At 45.5% G+C, this 21,428-nt stretch overlaps 1 protein-coding gene across 2 annotated transcripts; it reads left to right on the top strand.

Annotated features, from left to right (window-relative positions):
- Nucleotides 1–7,176: 7,176 nt before the first annotated feature.
- LOC140403365 (ubiquitin-like FUBI-ribosomal protein eS30 fusion protein) lies at nucleotides 7,177–20,710 on the top strand. 2 transcript variants are annotated; one of them, XM_072491277.1, is made up of 5 exons: nucleotides 7,177–7,306; nucleotides 9,526–9,607; nucleotides 15,318–15,462; nucleotides 19,866–19,921; nucleotides 20,375–20,710. In XM_072491277.1, the coding sequence occupies exons 2-5, from the start codon at nucleotides 9,533–9,535 to the stop codon at nucleotides 20,498–20,500; spliced, it is 402 nt and encodes a 133-aa protein (XP_072347378.1). In that variant the 5' UTR covers nucleotides 7,177–7,306; nucleotides 9,526–9,532; the 3' UTR covers nucleotides 20,501–20,710. The 2 variants fall into 2 exon arrangements, with proteins under 2 accessions (XP_072347378.1, XP_072347386.1); XM_072491285.1 differs by lacking the exon at nucleotides 7,177–7,306 and adding an exon at nucleotides 8,143–8,161.
- The last annotated feature ends 718 nt before the right edge of the window (nucleotides 20,711–21,428 follow it).

Genomic DNA, 21,428 nt, shown 5'->3' with positions numbered 1-21,428 from the left:
TCTGATCTGAACGGGCGCTCACGCAATGAATGGGCTGTGTCTTTTTCTTACTCAGAGTGTCCGTCTGCTGCGCTCTCTGTGGCTTTTTAGGGGCATTGCACTCTCTTGCGAAGTGTCCCAACTGCCCGCAGTAGTAACACTCCTGTGACTTGGGTGGGGGCTGTTCTTTCCCTCATTCACCCATGCGGGGTTCTGGTGTGTTTTTACTGCCTGTATATCTGCTCCGGCCTGCTTTTCCTCGGTATTCTTAACAGCGGGTTTGCTCTGTATAGATTGCTCCCAAGCGCAGGACCATCTTTTCACTACCCACTTTTCGTTATGGTCTTCCTCTGAGGGATCATAACTCGTGCAAGCTTTCTGTCCTGTTTCTGTGCCATGGAAGATAAGGGTGCGTGTCCATTTGGCCATGTTGTCTGGGGACAAATGGGCACGGTCTATGTCTCCAAAGACTGCTGCGAAGTGAATCCACAGGCGTCCAGCAAACGCTGTGGGGTGCTCGGATTTCTTTTGCCTAAATTTGTTGAGGCCATCTACGGGGTCACCCCGGTTATACCCGATCGCATCCAGGATCACGGTATGCATTTCTGCAAGGGTGCCTCCTCCTACATTCTGTGGGTCGGGAAGGGCTGCTGCTACTGAAGGGTCTAAACTTAAAACTGTGAGCTTTACATGCTCTCGCTCATCCAGGCCATACATGGTCACCTGATGCTAAACTGTGACAAAGAAATGGTGGGGGTCTGAGGTGGGGAGGAACGGTGTGACCTTATCGCACTTGTCCCGTAATTGGGTCACTGTTAAGGGGGTGGAATATAGAAATTTCGCATCGTCCGATGTGGCTGTGCGGTGGGTGGTTACTGGGTTCATTGGAGCTTGAACTATCTGCTGTGTGGGGGGTTGGGGCGCTTTTCTCTTTTGTGGCTTTCCCTGCGCACATGTTCCCTGAACATATCTCTGCGCTGTTTCGTTCAATTCTTCCCAATCAGGGCCGTCTTCCTGATCTAATTTTTCTCCAAAAGTTTCCAGGAAACCTTTCTGAACAGAAAGCAGCGATTGCAGCTCTGCAATCTGCTTCTGTCACTTTGCATGATCTAATGTGCTTTCTCTTTGTTCTGTAGTGGCAGCATGGAGTGCTCTTAATGCTGCCTTGAGGTCACTACACTGTTTCTGTAATGCCTCTACCTGTTTTTCCATTTCTTCTCGTGTCCTGATAGGCCTTTTCGTATTGAGACTGGAAGCTGCTTAAGTGCGCCAGACAAGACTGGTAAGCCCTTTTGGCGTCATCGACCTCTCCATCTTTTGCTTCCAACTTCCTTCTCAATTCTAAATTCTCCTTTTCTACGTCGCTTACATCGACCTTACTCATTCGATGTATGCCCTCAACTTCTTTCCGGAGCATCCTAACGACCTCCTCTGTGCCTCGCAATTGTGCCAAGCAAGACACGATTGCCATCGGCTTGCGAGCTTTCCCTAAGCTCTTTTTGTGGATCTCGCTCAGGTTCTCCCACCAAGTATGTCCTATACTCCCGGGGCCTGATTCATCGTTATCACAGAATTCATTCCAAAGGGCCATCCCTTCCCTTTGAGATATTTCCTTATCTCTTCCTCCCAAATGGGACATTGTCCCACTCTACTGCTGCTGGTTGCTGCGACCGCAAATTCCTCGGGGTTCATTAGACGCTGCATTGCCTGCATTGCCATCTTTCCTATCCGAATGCTGCTCTTCAAATTTTGGGACAGGGGTTTTAATCCGAATGCTGCTCTTCAAATTTGGGACAGGGGTATTAAGGCGGTGCTGTAAATACGGGTACGGTTTTCGCTACTTTCCGAAATACAAACTTCCGACAGTTTTGTCGCAACAAAAAATCTATCAGTTTTACCTTATCGCCCTGTTAGTTACGCATGCATACACACACTTCCGAATTATGAGTATTGATCAGAACTGCTTGAACACTTGTGGTTTTCTGTTTCCAATTGGATCTCTAATTCAAATTCTGGGTTTTCCCGGAGTGGTTTTCCACTTCTAGATCGGGTCCCACCGGAGTCGCCAAATAATGTTGCTAACTTTTGCCTTAGTTGAATTGCTCTGTTTTATCACCTTTGCTCTTGAGTCGCCAGGTATCCTTATGATACCACCATGTGGTTCAAGTCCGAGTACTGATCAATAATCCAATACACCGCTTAGTAAGATTTAAATCAAAGCACATTTATTCTACACAGTAATCACTACTCATGTACAAATTCTACGTCTAAGCTACTTCTACAGCTAACAGGCCAATACTTAACTTGGAACTGGCCCACCAGGTCAGGGAAACGAATGGCCTTTCGTTTGGGTTCTGAGCCTGCGGGATTCGAAGTTGGTACAGATTGGTAGCTAGGAGCGCCTATCTCGTAGCGAGCGTTGAAGTAAGACTTACAGTTTTGAGCGGCTGTTGAAGAGTTAAGAGAGCTGGAAGCGGTTGAAGAGAGGTGGAGCTGAGGAAGAGCTGGAAGCGGTGGAAGAGAGCGCCTTGAACTTGGGGCTCAATTCTTATAGTCCCCAGGGGCTTCCCGCCTTTCGGGGCGGACCCTGTACCTGGTCCCAAGTGATTGGACTTTGTCCCAATCACTTGGTTCGATTTTCTCCAATGCTGGAGCGGTTCCCTGATCGATGGGCGGTCTTGAAGTGGTCGTTCACCTCCCATTGTGTAGGCATCTGCTGGCGCCAAAGAGTCTGGTTTTGCTTTATGTGTCTAAATGTTGCTCATTGTTCCCGAGGATTGCTCATTAGTATGCAGATGGCTGGTGTTTTATTATGCTGATGGTTGCTGGTATCGATCTTGTCTGGCCTTTCCAGAGGTAAATACACAGTCAACCTGCAGCTGCTCGTTTTTGTCCTGTTGGCTGACTTTCCCATCAGCCTTTGCCGTTCGCCATTTTAAATCGGGAGTTAGCCATTTTAAGTGGCTACAACGTGGACAAGACAGGATTGATGTGCCCTCTTGACATCATCCATTTCCTTGTCCTTCGCTGCTAACTGCTCCCGGAGCTGTACATTTAATCTCTCGCATTCGCTTAAATCTCCCTCTCTACTTGTCTCCTTCTCCTCTAGCTGCTTGCGGAGCGTCCTCATGACCTCCTCTGTGCCTCGCAATTGTACCAGACAGGACACGATTGCCATCGGCTTACGAACCTTAGTCAAACTCTTTTTATGTATCTCGGTCAGGCTGTCCCACCAAGTCTGTCCTATGCTGCCAGGACCTGTCTCTTCATTCGCGCAAAACTCAGACCATAGGGGCCATCCTTTCCCCTTTTGGTATCTCCTAATCTCTTCTTCCCATATGGACACTGTTCTGATCTATTGGTCGCTGCGACCTCGAGCTCTTGCGGATGCATAAGGCGTTCCATTGCCTTCATGGCCATCCCTACAAATACTTCTGACTCCCGGAAATTTGGAACAAGGGGGAATAAAGCGGTGGTGCAAACACGGGTACGGCTCAAGCTATTTTCCGGTTTACACAACTCCCGAAAGTTTCACGCAACAAAATCTATCGAGTTTACCTTATATCCTTTTGTTAGTACGCATGCAAATTACACACTTCCGAATTCTGGAGGTTTGATCGATACTGGTTTCGCTTGTGGTTTCTTTTACTTTGCTAATTTGGATTCTAATTCAAATACTTTTGTGGGTTCTCTCGGAGTGACACGGTCACTTCTGGATCGAGTCCCGTCAGATGTCGCCAATAACTGTTGCCTTTTCTTTTAGTCTGTCTTTTCGGTGGCTCTGTTCCAATTATGGCAATCAGTGAGTTTGCCCTTCTTTCTATGTTATCTATGGCTTAATGCTTAGAGTCACCAGGTATCGAATACCACCACAGGTTTCAACCGGCTATCGATCAAAGAGCCAAACACCAGTTAGTTAGTTCAAGGTCAAGGGTACTTTATTTACACACAATTAGTCATGCAACATAAACACTACTAGTTAACTACACCTATCAGCTCAGACAACCTGGACTTAACTTCGGACACCCGGCTTAGGTCCGAAAACAGTGGCCGCTGTTCAATTCTGGGTCTCTCGGGTTCGAAGAGTAACTGCTGCTCAGCTGGGCTCATCCGTCTGGTAGCAGGCGTTGAACTTGGACTTGCATCTGGTGTTGCTGCAATTGGCGATGGCCGTGACCGGGGTACCAAGGCCAAGAGGGCGCCAAGAGAGAGCGAACATATGGCGAACTCTTCTTCTTATACTCGGGGGGGGGGGTTTCGCTCTCTTTTGGGCAGTCCTTCGATTTGGGCCTTCCTAATTGGGTGATCCCTGATCATTCCGTTTGATTCCTTAGCCAATAAGTGGGCGGGGATCTGGATGGCTGGGCATGTCCCAAGCGGTCACTGACCCCGTTGTTTGTGTTTCCCTTGGACAGGGCGTGGCGCCGAAATGTCTGGGACTTTCCTGGTTGCTTGAGTACCAGTCCTTTATGTTGGGGGAGATGGGCCATCAAATGCTAATCGGCCCCATTAAAATGCTAATTGGACGGAGTTTCGATACCATCTGGATTTCTTGCTTACGAATATGCATTTCAGGCTCTGAGCCTGCCTGAATCTTGGCTTGTCCATTTTACCCGCCAGGCTTTGCGAGTTTCTCTGTACCTAGTTGGAAGTGGCCATCCCAGTTGGCTACACAATGACATGACGACATCAACACTGCCACCTCAATGACAGGTGAAGAGATCAACCCACCTGATCAAACACATACAGTCTGGACTCACAAAGTTTTTCGTTAGGATTGGACTTTTTAAACGCTGATTGACTTTGTACAGTCATTATTACCATCACATTCTGTACACAGCGTTACTTGTTTCATCTGTTCCCAGTTGACTTAATTCATTATGTTTGTTCAGTTTTCGTTACACCATACAGAAAATCTGTACACATTAAAAAGGGAGGATGTAGTGATCTCTGTAGGTGCATGCACACAAGGGGTTAATGGGTAGATAGCAGCACCACATGATCACTAGAGGGCTGGACCAACAGGGGTATAAAAAGCAGCTACACGGGTCTCTCATTTTCTCTCGTGGGTGTGCTGCGAACAGGGTAACATCAGAATCACATAGATAGTTAGTGCAGTTATGTTTAGTTATAATTGTTAAATCTTGTTAACCAATTCCTAGTTTCCATGTTAAGGTAAAGAGCTCATGCATTTATAGTTACTCAATAAATCTTTGTTGTCACTGGACGAGTTTGAGTCTTCTTCAACAGAATTCAGAGGACCTCACCATCAACCAAGGTTTGAGGAACATGTGTTATCGACCACGCAGGTAACACCACAGTGGTTAGCAGAAAACAGCCGTTGCTGCTGCTCGCAACAATTGCTTACCTGAGTCTTAGCTCAGCATCATTTCTCTATGTGTCTAGGGTTTCTAAATCAGTAACTCCCAAGTCTGTAATAGCAGGAACAGCTGCCTCGTCTCCTGTATTCCGTTTCAATAGGGCTTGACCCTGGGCCACATTACATCAAGTCTCATTAACATATTTCTGGGCAAAACTATGAGGTTACATGTTCCATTTTACCTTAAATGACAGCTTAAAACATAACTGTTATAACCCCAATGCAGGTCCTGGGATCAGGATTATATGATTTCCCATCACCTCCCCAGAATACGAACTTCCTTTTTAAGTCAGGCAGGCCTGCCCCTTTAAGGGGGCAGTGTTTCACCTTTACAAGGAGATCCCCAGTTGTATAAAAACCCTGGCCAAGCTGTAGGTTGGGAAGAAGATCCTTTGCAGAGTGGAGTATTGTAATTGTATCGAAATAAACCTTGTTCTGTAATTTCTACTTTCATCTATGTGTTCTGCCTACCACAGATTCAACAATAACCATCTGATAAAACTTCACACTCTGAACACCTCCCCCTTGCAAAAGCAAAGAATTATTGCCATAGTAATAATTTGTTCTTAGAAGTTTAGCTCCCTTGCAAATGAGAATTTACCTTGGCACTGGTGGCTTCAGCGCCAATGCAGCAATCACCTTTCTGATTTTGTGTAGTATTTGCAGCTTTCCAGTGTCCTGGGTCAAAGGATTATGGTTAAGTTTGCCAAGAGCAACATCCATTGTTGAATTCTGATAATCCCTCAGGATTTATGGCACCAGCAGATGTGAATTGTAAACCAAGAATAATTCCTCTTTCATAACAGTTCTTACACTCCAGATTCAGTAATTCCCTTTGTCCTTTAAAATCAGATACTATATTGTCATCAGGGTGGTGACCTTTTAACAGTCCCGAAAGACATGCTTGATAGATGTTAGGTCAATTGGACATTCTGAATTCTACCTCGGTGTACCTGTTCAGACGCTGGGGTGTGGTGACGAGATTTTCACAGTAACTTCATTGCAGTGTTAATATGAGCCATTAATAAAGTTAGGACAGTTCCTGAACCACCTTGTTCAGGTTTTAACTCCTGATCGCCATTCTATTCCATGGTTTTTAATGCCCAAGTATAAAGATTTTTTTCAACAATCACAGATCCAAATTGTTGTCCTTGTGATTAAATACGGGATTACTTTGATAATCAAGCTTGTTTCCATGATTTTATACTTTGTGCTCTTTCCAAAAAGGCCCCTTCCTAACGTAAAATCAACATCTTACATATGAAAATAGAAATGAATAAGTATGGTCTGAGAGCTATTAGATTCAAGGATACACAATGACGTAGATTAGGATCTGAATATTGAAGGGTATGTGACATTTAGAAAGGACAGGAGGTTAAGGACAGGTGGAGGGCGGTTGTTAATTAGTGATGATATTAACACATTAGAGAGGGATGACCTAAGTGCAGGACAGCTGGTCTGTGATGCAGAGTGAAGCCAGCAGCACTGGTTCAAATCCTGGAGTGAATGAGGTTATTCAGGATGGCCCCACCTCCCCCACTATGCCCCTGGCCGGACGTGTGGTGATCCTCAGGTTAAATCACCACCAGTCAGTTCAAAGAGCAAAGCAGCCATTTCGGACGACAGTGACTTTCCCCGCCCCCCCAGCGCTCAATCCCGGCAGATCGGTGACTCACGAACGACACCGAAAGCCGCGCGTGCGCAATCCCGCTAAATGAGCTCGGCGCAATTCACGCGTGCGCAGTGTCGACCGTGTGTACACATGCGCAGTTGTGTAGATGTTCGCAGGTAAATTGCGCGTGCGCAGTGTCTGCCGCGTGTACACATGCGCAGTCGTAGATGTTCGCAGTTAAATTGCGCGTGCGCAGTCGCTCTCCCTTTTCTCCCTGTTGCGAGGTGGCGGTAGCTCGTTGCCATCTTCACCGGAGCCTGGGCCGCCTTTCCCCGGTCAGTCTGCCGGAGTCGCGTCCCTCTCTCTGAAAGGAAGCGTCTGCCGGCTGACCAGTTCTAAACATCGTTGTTCCCGGCGGGTTTGCCGTGGCCGTCACCCTCGCTGCCGGAGTCGCGGCTCCTCGGCCCGTGCGGGTGGCGAGGGTGAAAATGGCGCCGAGGCCTGGGCCCGAATGCGTGTGCGCGGGGTGGTCAGGGCCCGGACTCCTGCGCGCTTTAGCGGGGCCTGTTGTTGGAATGTCCGGTGCCAGACCCCGTGCTGGGGAATCTGCACGCCGTGGCCTGCACCCTCCGGTGTGGCATTTTCCCGGGACTCCCCAGTAATGTGGGGCGTTGACGTTTTGAAAAGTGGTTGATTAGTGTGCCCAGTTACCTCGGGTGTAGCCCGGGTTACAGCCAGCGACTGGAGCGGAGGAAGAGAGATTTCCCCCGTTGCCGTAAAAGTTGCCATGTGGAGCAGGGATTGTCGTTTTCATGTGGCACGGAGCGAGGTCACTCTGCCCGTCCTGTCTGCCGTCGTGCTGTCAATTTTCTCCTATTTAAACAATTCTCTCCCCCCCCCCCCCCCAAAATAAAATTCAGAAATTGGATGGTTCTATTTGTCAGCCCCGCTATGCAAATGACAAATTTAGGTAAATTTCACATAATGGTCACAAAAATATAACTAGTACATTACAGGATAATAAATATGCTACCGTTAACTTGTCATATCTATATACATGACTTGTATATACAGACCCCATTTGGAGTATTGTGAGCAGTTTTGGGCCCCGTATCTAAGGAAGGATGGGTCCAGAGGAGGTTCACAAGAATGATCTCTGGAAGATGAATTAGATGTGTGAAAGAGGGCAGGTATGTCAATTTACATTAATGTAGCGCCTTTAACTCTGGGGCAGAAAGAAGTTGCCATGCGAAGGTGGTGGATCCTTTAACCAACCCATGAGCATTTTGATGAATCCTCGCTCAGTCACCTAAGAGCCATCTACATTCGGTCCATAAGACATAGCAGAATTAGGCCATTTGGCCCATCGAGTCTGCTCCACCATTCAATCATGATTGTTATTTTTCTCATTCTCCTGCCTTCCCTCCATAACCCATAATACCCTTGTTAATCAAGAACCTATCTATCTCTGTCTTAAAGACACTTGATTTGGCATCCACAGCCTTCTGAGGCAAAAGAGTTCCACAGATCACCACCTGCTGGCTGAAGAAATTCATCATCTGTTTTCAAGGATCTTCCCTTTAGTTTCAGATTGTGTCCTCTGGTTCTAGATTTTCCTGCAGGTGGAAACATCCCCGCGACGTCCATGCTATCCAGGACTTGCGGTATCCTGTAAGTTTCAATACGATCCCCCCCTTATCCTTCTTACCTCCAATGAGTACAGATCCAGTGTCCTCAACTGTTCGTTATATGACAAGCTCTTCATTCCAGGGATCATTCTTGAGAACCTCTGGACCCTTTCCAAGGCCAGCACATCCTTCCTTCGATACGGGGCCCAAAACTGCTCACAATACTCCAAATGGGGTCTATATAGGACTGACAAGTTAACGTTAGCATGTTTATTATCCTTTATTGTACTAGTTGGATTTTTGTGACCATTGAATGTGGAATTTGTCATGTGTACAGCGGGGCTAACAAATAGATATATCCATCTGAACCATCCAATTTCTGAAATTCTTTTGGGGATTGTTTTTTTTTTTGAGAAGGCAAAACAGGGGAGTTTTGATCGAAGTGTTCAAAATCATGACTGGTCTGGACGGAGTTTACACGGAGAAACACTTCCCCTGCTCGCGAAAGGGTTGAGAATGAGATAGCATAGATTTAAAGTAGTTGGCAAAAGAAGCAAAAGCGAGAAAACATTTTAGCGCAGTAGGTGGTTAGGTCTCGAATGATATGATAGTGACAGGTTCACTTAAAAGTATTCAAAAGGAATTACTGTTATCCGAAAAGGAAGTGTGCAGGGCTTCTGGGGGGGGGGGGGGGGAGGTGAAGCAATGGCAAAATAGGTGATTTGCGTGTTAGGTGAGCTGGTGCAAACATTGTTGGCCTGAATGACGTCGCCTCCTGTGCTGTGCTGATGGTGACATGTATTTATTGTTTGACTGGAAATTAAGAATCTTGAGAACTGATTTTGACATCTTGAGTTCAGAAAAGGTGAATTGGTGAACTTCAAACCTCCTTTGCACACAATAAAGATTTTGTTTTTATTCTCTAGAACCACCATGCAGCTGTTTCTACATGCTCAAAACACCCACACACTTGATGTGACTGGGGAAGAGACTGTTGGAGAAATTAAGGTAGGCTGTCTACTAAATGGTAAACTACTTGAAGTTTAAAAACTTCTGTGTACTAACAGTTTTTATTTGTATAGTTTATCGATCACCTGACTTTTTCTGATTTTGGTTTTAAAGAAAATTCTCTTTTGAATTAGGTTTTTTAGAAAATGTTAATCTCCAGTTTTGATGTGCTGTATAAACTCAGATTTTCTGTAAAGTCATCATATCTAATGACCGAATGCAATTTAGCAGCATAAATTTGCATATTTACTTTAGAAGTTACATGCCATCCCCTATGCCCTCAGAACATCAGTGCACAAGGCAAGAACGTTTTCCAAAATCGATTTTTATGGGATGTGGGCTTCGTTGGCTAGGCCAGCATTTAGTGCCCTTCCCTAATTGCTCTTGAGCTGCTGCAGTCCGTGTAGTGTAGGTATAACCACAGTGCTGTTAGGGAGGGTGTTCCAGGATTTTGATCCAGCCACAGTGACGAAGCGGCAATTATATTTCCAAGTCGGGGTGGTGAGTGACTTGAAGGGGAACCTCCAGATGGTGGTGTTCCCAGGTATCTGCTGCCCGTCTAAATGTTTGGGTTGTGGGTTTGGAAAGTGCTGTCTAAGGAGCCTTGGTGACTTCCTGCAATGCATCTTGTAGATGGTACACACTGCTATGGTGTGTCAGTGGTGGAGGGAGTGAACTTTTGTGGCAGGGATGCCACTCAACTGGGCTGCTTTGTCCTGGATAGTGTAAAGTAGAGCTTCTTGAGTGTTGTTCAGCTGCACTCATCCAGGTAAGTAAGGAGTATGCCATCACACTCCTGATTTGTACCTTGTAGTTGGTGGACAGGCTTTGAGGAGTCAGGAGGGGAGTTACTGGCCGCAGGATCCCTAGTCTCCGAGCTGCTCTTGTAGCCACAGTATTTCAATGGCTAGTCCAGTTCAATTTCTCATCGATGGTAACCCCCAGGGTGTTGATAATGGGGTTTCAGTGTTGGTAATGCCATTGAATGTCATGGGGAGGTGGTTTGATTCTCTCTTATTGGAGATGGTTATTGCCCGACACCTGTGTGGCGTGAATGTTACTTGCCGCTTCTCAGCCCAAGTCTGGATGTTGTTCAGGTCTTGTTGCATTTATACGTGAACTGTTTCAGTGTCTGAGGAGTTGCGAATGGTGCTGAACATGCCCACATCTGACCTAATATTGGAAGGTCATTGATGAAACAGCTGTAGATGGTTGGGTTTAGGGCATTACCCCGAGGAACTCCTGCAGTGTTGTTCTGGGACTGAGATGACTGACCTCCAGCAATCACAACCCCCAACCAGTGGAGTGTAATTGATCTTGAGCTTATCTAGGGTTGGGAAAAACTGGGGCTGAGGTCTGTGTATTGGGATTCTTTTCACAAGTGGAAACAGCTTTTCCCTATCTACTGTGTCCAGACCACTCATGATTTTGGATACCTCTATCAAACCAACAAGAACCCCAATTCATTTGCAGTCAAATTGATCAGATTTGGAATGGGTGTTTAATTGTGATATACCAATCTTCAGTTGATAAGTCTAAAGGTTTGATGGTTTGCATGTTTGGCACTCTGCTGTTTCCAGATCCACGTTTTGTAATTTGGGTATGGATATACTTTGTATGGGTAAGAACACAACCTAATGCAGTGATAGGAAGTGGCTGTATCACAAAGTTCTCTGATTATTTCAAACTAGCGATTAAAATAGATGCTAATTGACATTTACTAATGTTAAATTGGAAGTGTTGGAATTGCATTGTAAAATATTTTAACATACCCTCCTGTCACATTTGGGTCTTTGCTTTAAATCTAGATGAAACTGTTGGGGAATCTTCCACACTGGAAGTCGTACCTGAAATGGGTTAGGCGCAGCCCCAAATCTTTTTGTAGTGGGTGCCAGCCAGTTGGACCTGAATGGGTGGTTGTGGTAAAGGGAAATATTCTCACTCCTACCATTTTAGGAGGGTTTGTTCTTTTGAAGTTGAAGAATTGGAACAAAGGTGTCACAAAGGTGAATATTAGAACATAAGAACTAGGAGCAGGAGTAGGCCATCTGGCCCCTCGAGCCTGCTCAACCATTCAATGAGATCATGGCTGATCTTTTGTGGACTCAGCTCCACTTTCCGGCCCGAACACCATAACCCTTAATCCCTTTATTCTTCAAAAAACTATCTATCTTTATCTTAAAAACATTTAATGAACGAGCCTCTACTGCTTCACTGGGCAAGGAATTCCATAGATTCACAACCCTTTGGGTGAAGAAGTTCCTCCTAAACTCAGTCGTAAATCTACTTCCCCTTATTTTGAGGCTATGCCCCCTAGTTCTGCTTTCACCCGCCAGTGGAAACAACCTGCCTGCATCTATCCTACCTATTCCCTTCATAATCTTATGTTTCTATAAGATCCCCCCTCATCCTTCTAAATTCCAACGAGTACAGTCCCAGTCTACTCAACCTCTCCTCGTAATCCAATCCCTTCAGCTCTGGGATTAACCTAGTGAATCTCCTCTGCACACCCTCCAGTGCCAGTACGTCCTTTCTCAAGTAAGGAGACCAAAACTGAACACACTACTCCAGGTGTGGCCTCACTAACACCTTATACAATTGCAGCAGAACCTCCCTAGTCTTAAACTCCATCCCTCTAGCAATGAAGGACAAAATTCCATTTGCCTTCTTAATCACCTGTTGCACCTGAAAACCAACCTTTTGCGACTCATGCACTAGCACACCCAGGTCTCTCTGCACAGCAGCATGTTTTAATATTTTATCATTTAAATAATAATCCCTTTTGCTGTTGTTCCTACCAAAATGGATAACCTCACATTTGTCAACATTGTATTCCATCTGCCAGACCCTAGCCCATTCACTTAGCCTATCCAAATCCCTCTGCAGACTTCCAGTATCCTCTGCACTTTTTGCTTTACCACTTATCTTAGTGTCGTCTGCAAACTTGGACACATTGCCCTTGGTCCCCAACTCCAAATCATCTATGTAAATTGTGAACAGTTGTGGGCCCAACACTGATCCCTGAGGGACACCACTAGCTACTGATTGCCAACCAGAGAAACACCCATTAATCCCCACTGTTTGCTTTCTATTAATTAACCAATCCTCTATCCATGCTACTACTTTCCCCTTAATGCCATGCATCTTTATCTAGTGCAATAACCTTTTGTGTGGCACCTTGTCAAAGGCTTTCTGGAAATCCAGATATACATATCTGGATATACACATCCATTGGCTCCCCGTTATCTACCGCATTGTTAATGTCCTCAAAAAATTCCACTAAATTGGTTAGGCACGACCTGCCCTTTATGAACCCATGCTGCGTCTGCCCAATGGGACAATTTCCATCCAGATGCCTCGCTATTTCTTCCTTGATGATAGATTCCAGCATCTTCCCTACTACCGAAGTTAAGCTCACTGGCCTATAATTACCCGCTTTCTACCTACCTCCTTTTTTAAACAGTGGTGTCACATTTGCTAATTTCCAATCCACCGGGACCACCCCAGAGTCTAGTGAATTTTGGTAAATTATCACTAGTGCATTTGCAATTTCCCTAGCCATCTCTTTTAGCACTCTGGGATGCATTCCATCAGGTCCAGGAGACTTGTCTACCTTCAGCCCCATTAGCTTGCCCATCACTACCTCCTTGGTGATAACAATCCTCTCAAGGTCCTCACCTGTCATAGCCTCATTTCCATCAGTCACTGGCATGTTATTTGTGTCTTCCACTGTGAAGACCGACCCAAAAAACCTGTTCAGTTCCTCAGCCATTTCCTCATCTCCCACTATTAAATCTCCCTTCTCATCCTCTAAAGGACCAATATTTACCTTAGCCACTCTTTTTTGTTTTATGTATTTGTAGAAACTTTTTCTATCTGTTTTTATAGTCTGAGCAAGTTTACTCTTCTTTATAGCTTTTTTAGTAGCTTTCTGTTGCCCCCTAAAGATTTCCCAGTCCTCTAGTCTCCCACTGATCTTTGCTACTTTGTATGTTTTTTCCTTCAATTTGATACTCTCCCTTATTTCCTTAGATATCCACGGTCGATTTTCCCTCTTTTTACCGTCCTTCCTTTTTGTTGGTATAAACCTTTGCTGAGCACTGTGAAAAATCACTTGGAAGGTTCTCCACTGTTCCTCAACTGTTTCACTATAAAGTCTTTGCTCCCAGTCTACCTTAGCTAGTTCTTCTCTCATCCCATTGTAATCTCCTTTGTTTAAGCACAAAACACTAGTGCTTGATTTTACCTTCTCACCCTCCATCTGTATTTTAAATTCCACCATATTGTGATCACTCCTTCCGAGAGGATCCCTAACTGAGATCCTGAATCAATCCTGTCTCATTACACAGGACCAGATCTAGGACCGCTTGTTCCCTCGTAGGTTCCATTACATACTGTTCTAGGAAACTATCACGGATACATTCTATAAACTCCTCCTCAAGGCTGCCTTGACCGACCTGGTTAAACCAATCAACATGTAGATTAAAATCCCCCATGATAACTGCTGTACCATTTCTACATGCATCTGTTATTTCTTTGTTTATTGCCTGCCCCACCATAATGTTACTATTTGGTGGCCTATAGATTACTCCTATCAGTGACTTTTTTGCCTTACTATTCCTGATTTCCACCCAAATGGATTCAACCTTATCCTCCATAGCACCGATGTCATCCCTTACTGTTGCCCGGATGTCATCCTTAAATAACAGCGCTACACCACCTCCCTTATTGTTGCATGTTATAGTACTAACCCCATTTTGCTTAATTAGACCATTCATTTAATGGTTTGTTGGACTTATTTTCGACCTGCTTTGAACCTTTGTCTACTCCAGTACCTGGTGACTTCCAGAGTAATCTGCAGGGTTCAGATTCCAAAGAACAAATGTTGAAGGGGATTGAATGGCTTAAAATAAAGTGTGTTCATTTTTGTGGAATCTAATCACCGCTGTTTTAATTTATAGTGTGTGTTTAGTATATCGAATGTCCTGCAGTGTTTCATTGAGAAGTAGTCAGAGGGGGGAAAATAAGATAATCTTGGCTACAGATTATATTACATTGAAGGATTGAACTGGTGTACACTGGACTGGTGACATCGAAGTAATTCCTACAAACTGATAATTGATCAGTGGTAACTGGACATTTGGCCAGTAAATGTGGGGGTGATTTGCCAAGTGTTGTGTTGGCGTACTGTATAGCTGCTTTTATTGTTATAATTGCCATCGTCTGTACTGTAGCTCTTTGGTTTAGAATTGTACATGGTTAAATGGTAGCCAGCAGATCATACCCAAACCCACAGTAATTGGACCTAATCTGTAATGTTTTAAGCATCATATTATACTTTTATAGATTATTTTTTTCATCCAAACACTTAACTGAATTAATTTGAAGGTAACCTATGCTGGGATGTTCTAATGTACATTATGGTGCTTTTGTTCTATATTTTGTATAGATTAAGTTGGACAATTCAGTGATTGAAATTCTTTAATCAACCATTGCTAGCGCCGGTCTCATTTAATTGCAATTTTGAATTTAACTGGAAAATTTGGGATAGGCTATTTTCTTTTAGCGAAAATCCCCAAAATACACTTGGCTGTTACTTCTGTAGCAGTTAAAACTTAAAATGGTAATTGTTCTGTAAATTGAGTCTTGGATGATTCAGTTTTGCTTGATCCAAGGATTTGTTTCATACTGTTGTTTTCTGTTCATCTAGGCCCATGTTGAATCCCTGGAAGGAGTCTCTGCTATTGACCAAGTGATCCTATTGGCTGGCACTCCCTTAGCTGATGATGCTATCATAGGCCAATGTGGTATCAGTGAGCACTGCACTCTAGAAGTGGTTGCTCGATTGTTGGGGGGTATGTATTTTACTGACTTGAAGTACCCTTTATATAATCAATGTAATGTTGTTTGCAGTCTTTGTAATGTGGTATAATTTCATTTTTTAAAAAATATAATAATTTATTGACATTTTTTTCCCTGAGCAACATTTTTCCCGCTTACAAAACAAACGAAATGATAACAATAACAAAACAGAAATTTTTTAACTTTTTAATAATAATAATAATAATATACAAGTAACAAAACCTCGTACTCTATTGACCTATACTCAACTAAGCCTCCTCCCCCCTGGGCTGCTGCTGCTGGTCATCTGTCTTCCCTCTAACGTTCCCCTAGGTAGTTGAGAAATGGCTGCCACCGCCTGGTGAACCCTTGAGCCGATCCTCTCAGGGCAAACTTTATCTGCTCCAGTTTAATAAACCCCACCATATAGTTTACCCAGGCCTCCTGTCCGGGGGGTTTCGCCTCCTTCCACATGAGTAGGATCCTGCGCCGGGCTACGAGGGACGCAAAGGCCACGACATCGGCCTCTTTCGCCTCCTGCACTCCCGGCTCTTCCGCAACTCCAAATAGAGCTAACCCCCAGCCTGGTTTGACCTGGGCCTTCACCACCTGCGAAATCACTCCCGTCACTCCCTTCCAATACCCTTCCAGTGCCGGGCACGCCCAAAACATATGTGCGTGGTTTGCCGGGCTCCCGCCACACCTCCCACATTTGTCCTCCACTCCAAAGAACCTGCTCAATCTTGCCCCCGTTATGTGTGCTCTATGTAGCACCTTAAATTGAATCAGGCTAAGCCTGGCGCATGAGGAAGAGGAATTTACCCTGCTTAGGGCATCAGCCCACATACCCTCTATCTCCTCCCCTAATTCTTCTTCCCACTTTCTTTTTAGTTCGCCCACCGACTCCTCCCCCTCTTCCCTCATCTCTCTATAAATCTCTGACACCTTGCCCTCTCCGATCCACACCCCTGAAAGCACCCTGTCCTGTATCCCCTGTGTCGGGAGCCGCGGAAATTCCCTCATCTGTTGTCTAGTAAACGCCCTCACCTGCATATATCTCAAGAAATTCCCCCGGAGTAACTTATACTTTTCCTCCAGTGCTCCCAAGCTCGCAAAAGTCCCATCTATGAATAAATCTCCCACCTTCCTAATTCCCAACTGGTACCAGCTCTGAAATCCTCCATCCATTCTTCCTGGGGCGAACCTATGGTTGTTCCTGATAGGGGACCCCACCAGGGCTCCCCGCACCCCTCTCTGTCGCCTCCACTGTCCCCATATGTTCAGTGTTGCCGCCACCACCGGGTTCGTGGTGTACTTTTTCGGTGAGAACGGTAGTGGCGCCGTCACCAGCGCCTCTAGACTCGTCCCTTTACAGGACCTTCTCTCCAGCCTTTTCCACGCCGCTCCCTCACCCTCCATCATGCATCTATGTATCATTACCACATTGGCGGCCCAATAATAATCTCCCAAGTTCGGTAGTGCCAGTCCTCCTCTGTCCCTACTGCGCTGAAGGAACCCCCTCCTTACTCTCGGAACTTTCCCTGCCCACACAAAGCTCGTAATGCTCCTATCTATTTTATTAAAAAAGGTCCTGGTGATTAAAATAGGGAGACATTGAAATACAAATAAGAACCTCGGGAGGACCATCATCTTAATTGCTTGCACCTTGCCCGCCAGCGATAAAGGCTGCATGTCCCACCTCTTAAAGTCCTCCTCCATTTGCTCTACCAGCCGTGTCAGATTAAGTCTGTGCAAGGTTCCCCAGCTCCTAGCGATCTGAATCCCCAAGTATCGAAAGTTTCTTTCCACTTTCCTTAGCGGTAAGCCTTCTATCTCTCTACTCTGGTCCCCTGGATGTATTACATATAATTCACTCTTCCCCATGTTTAACCTATACCCTGAAAATTCCCCGAACCTCCTCAAGATTCGCATAACCTCTATCATCCCCCCCGCTGGGTCCGACACGTGTAGCAATAGGTCATCCGCGTATAACGAGACTCGGTGTTCTTCTCCCCCTCTAGTCACCCCTCTCCATTTCCTGGAGTCTCTCAACGCCATGGCCAGAGGTTCAATTGCCAACGCAAACAACAATGGAGACAGCGGGCATCCCTGTCTTGTTCCCCTATATAATCGGAAATACTCCGATCTATGTCGACCTGTAACTACGCTTGCCGTTGGTGCCCCATAAAGTAGTCTAACCCAGCGAATAAACCCGTTCCCAAACCCAAACCTCCTTAACACTTCCCATAAATACTCCCACTCCACCCTATCAAATGCCTTCTCTGCGTCCATTGCCGCCACTATCTCTGCCTCCCCCTCCACTGAGGGCATCATTATCATCCCTAATAGCTGTCGCACGTTAACATTCAATTGTCTCCCTTTTACGAAACCTGTCTGGTCTTCATGCACCACCCCTGGGACACAGTCCTCTATCCTCGATGCCAGCACCTTTGCTAGCAGTTTGGCGTCTACGTTCAATAGTGAAATAGGTCTATAAAACCCACACTGCATCGGATCTTTGTCCCTCTTCAAAATTAGCGATATCGTCGCCTCCGACATTGTCGGGGGTAGTGTCCCCCCTTCCCTGGCCTCATTGAACGTCCTCGCCAACAACGGGGCCAACAAGTCCACATATTTTCTGTAGAATTCCACTGGGAACCCGTCCGGCTCCGGGGCCTTCCCTGCTTGCATGCTTCCCAGTCCCTTAATAACCTCGTCCACCTCAATCGGCGCCCCCAGGCCTGCCACCGCCTGCTCCTCCACTTTCGGGAACCTCAATTGGTCCAGGAACTGCCGCATCCCCTCCTCTCCCTCTGGGGGCTGAGACCTATACAGTTCTTCATAAAAGGTCTTAAACACCTCATTTATCTTTCCTGCCCTTCGCACAGTGTCTCCCCTTTCATCCCTAATTCCTCCTATCTCCCTCGCTGCTGCCCTCTTTCGCAGTTGGTGCGCCAACAGGCGACTAGCCTTTTCCCCATATTCATACCTCCTCCCCTGTGCCTTCCTTCACAGTACCTCCGCCTTTCTGGTGGTCAGAAGGTCAAACTCGGTCTGGAGTCGTCTCCTCTCCCTGTACAGCTCCTCCTCCGGGGTCTCTGCAAATTCCCTTAATGTGGTATAATTTCATGTGGCCTATGCTGATGGCTCTGTTGCAATCAAGAACCTAGTTCCACCGTTTTGTCTAACTATATCAGCACAGCCATCTATTCCTTCTCCATCTAAGAAGTCTTACAACACCAGGTTAAAGACCAACAGATTTGTTTGGAGTCACTAGCTTTCGGAGCGCAGCTCCTTCGGATCACTCACCTGATGAAGGAGCTGCGTTCCGAAAGCTAGCGACACCAAACAAATCTGTTGGTCTTTAACCTGGTGTTGTAAGACTTCTTACTGTGCCCACCCCAGTACAATGCCGGCATCTCCACATCATTTCTCCATCTAGTTTCCCTTTAAATGCATATGATTAGACTGCATCAAAATATCCCAAGGAGCTTCCGAGATAATCTTGGTTCCAGTTTATAAACAAATGATCTGGCACACCATACTTTTGATAGCAAAGTGATACCCACAAACCCATTGATGTTTTCCTCCCCTCTGTCTGAGCATGTTGCCACTTCAGTTGTCTTCCCTCAGTTTTTTGTTCCCTCAGTTTTTTGTTGCAGTTCCTGCCTTCTGTGCAGATGGTGGCATTATTTGGAATGAGAACATTTGCGTTGGAGCAAAGCCTTCCAAGTGTCAATGATGGGTGCTATGGATTTTTTTTGTCAAAAACACATGATTTTTGCCATTGTTGTCCAATGCCTAGAGGTGGCAGAAGACACAGGTGGTGAGAGAGGCTGATTTTTGGCCATTACCCCCCCGATAGTCCAGAGACAGATTTTGCTCGGGTGGTGTGACTTGGAGCTGCCGTAAGCTGGGGTGAGAGTGTGACCTGGCAGAATTCCTGAGGCCGGAGGTCAAGTTTGACTTGAGGGGGTGGATGGATGGGTTCACCCGGAGGTGGAAGCTGTTTATTGCACCGCTGCCTGAATTGTTTTGGATTACATACTCTACCACCAAGTGGTTCTGAATTTCCATTGCCCAGCTGAAACTTGCTTTCTGTCCTCCATATCTTGCTGAAAAGAAGATAGTCACTTGGTCACTCACTGTCCATCTGATGCTCGTGCAGAAGCTCTTCAGAAGTGGCATGGTGACCACCTGATAGCAGCTATACCAATCAATCTAGTCACGTGTATAAGTGCTCATGCATCCACCTCCAGAAATTTATGGCAGCCATTGCAAGTCTAGTTTCTTTGTGTTTTGATGGACATCTGTCTTCTCTAGATTACAAGTTGACATGAGAAACACGAAGGAAATCAGTTTATAATGTCACTATCTTGCAGTATGTTAACAGTACTATTCCCTTTTCTCTCATCAGGCAAGGTCCATGGATCCCTTGCTCGAGCTGGCAAAGTAAAAGGTCAAACTCCAAAGGTAAGCTGAAAGCATCTCTAGGAGATTTTGTTGTAGCTTTTGTGGCATATCAGTTTGATTGTAATCACCTGCAAGTCATTGAATCCGGTAGAAATCTGAATTGTCCCACCTCTTAAACCATGAGTAGCTTCCTAATAGAATCTATATATTGGTTGGCATTTGTGTATTCTGATGTGAAGCTGTTTTCCAGTTTGAAGTGTTCCTTTTTAGTCAAAGTTATACACTATAGTGTATTTTTTATGGAAGAACATTTTTGTAGGACAGATGCTTAGCTTTACAGACGGGAGCTTATAAGCCTTGGAACTCTTTAGATGCAAGTAGGACCCCTAGATGCTTTTAAGTGCATTGGTCACTAGTCCTGTATTCCACTATATCTGGTTACAAGAATTGGTCATGTTTTGTGCTGGTATTTTGAGTTTTCACACATTAATGCAGCTAATACCTATTGTGTAGGTTGCAAAACAAGAGAAGAGGAAAAAGAAGACTGGCCGGGCAAAGAGGCGCATGCAGTACAATCGCCGTTTTGTAAACGTTGTGCCGTACTTTGGCAAGAGGAAGGGGCCAAATTCAAACTCCTAAATTCTGTTTTGCATTTTTCTGTTATCAGAAACTTGTTTTTCTGTTATTGGAAACTGACTTTTATTTGATTCAATAATGAATATAGGTCTATGCTCCACACTCTCATCGGCATGGTTCTCTGTACTGGAACTTCAGAAATCAAGTAATTGGCTTGCATAGTATTAGTCATTTAAATTCTGTAATGTGACTAATAAAAACACTTCACATTTATGTGTAGTTTCTGGATGTGTTGTTCTATCACTTGTATGTTGATGAATAGTAATCTTAATCTATTTTTTAAAATATTTTATTCAAGACATTTTCATGTAAACAAACAAAAGCTGAACAACCAAACAACATTATAAACAATCCTAACCTGCCCCTCTAATTACTCCCCCCTCCGGGTGAGTAACAGTAATTACTCCTTAAACCTCCAGAAAGAAACCAATAAACAGCTTCCACCTCCGGGTGAACCCATCCATCCACCCCCTCAAGTCAAACTTGACCTCCGGCCTCAGGAATTCTGCCAGGTCACACTCTCACCCCAGCTTACGGCAGCTCCAAGTCACACCACCCGAGCAAAATCTGTCTCTGGACTATCGGGGGGGTAATGGCCAAAAATCAGCCTCTCTCACCACCTGTGTCTTCTGCCACCTCTAGACCGCCTCCACCCCCAGCACCTCCAACATTGCATCCCCGAACCCGTCAGAACCCCTTCAGCCTTGGATATGCCTAGAACATGTGACTTGCGGTCCTCCCTGCACACTGCCCACACCTATCCACCCCCTCAGAGAAAATGCCCTTCCTTGTCATTCGCCCTCCGCAAGGCCTCTGCCCACGTCTCGGCCCCCACCTGCTCCACCCCCAGTTCCTCCTCACTTGTGCTTTATGACCCCCCCCCCCCCCCCCCCAAAACCAGTACCCTCTCCCAATCCCATCAATTCCCTAT

The sequence above is a fragment of the Scyliorhinus torazame genome, chromosome 2, assembly GCF_047496885.1.
Source record: "Scyliorhinus torazame isolate Kashiwa2021f chromosome 2, sScyTor2.1, whole genome shotgun sequence".
Classification (NCBI taxonomy): Eukaryota; Metazoa; Chordata; class Chondrichthyes; order Carcharhiniformes; family Scyliorhinidae; genus Scyliorhinus; species Scyliorhinus torazame.
This window is presented reverse-complemented; position numbering and strand designations above follow the sequence as displayed.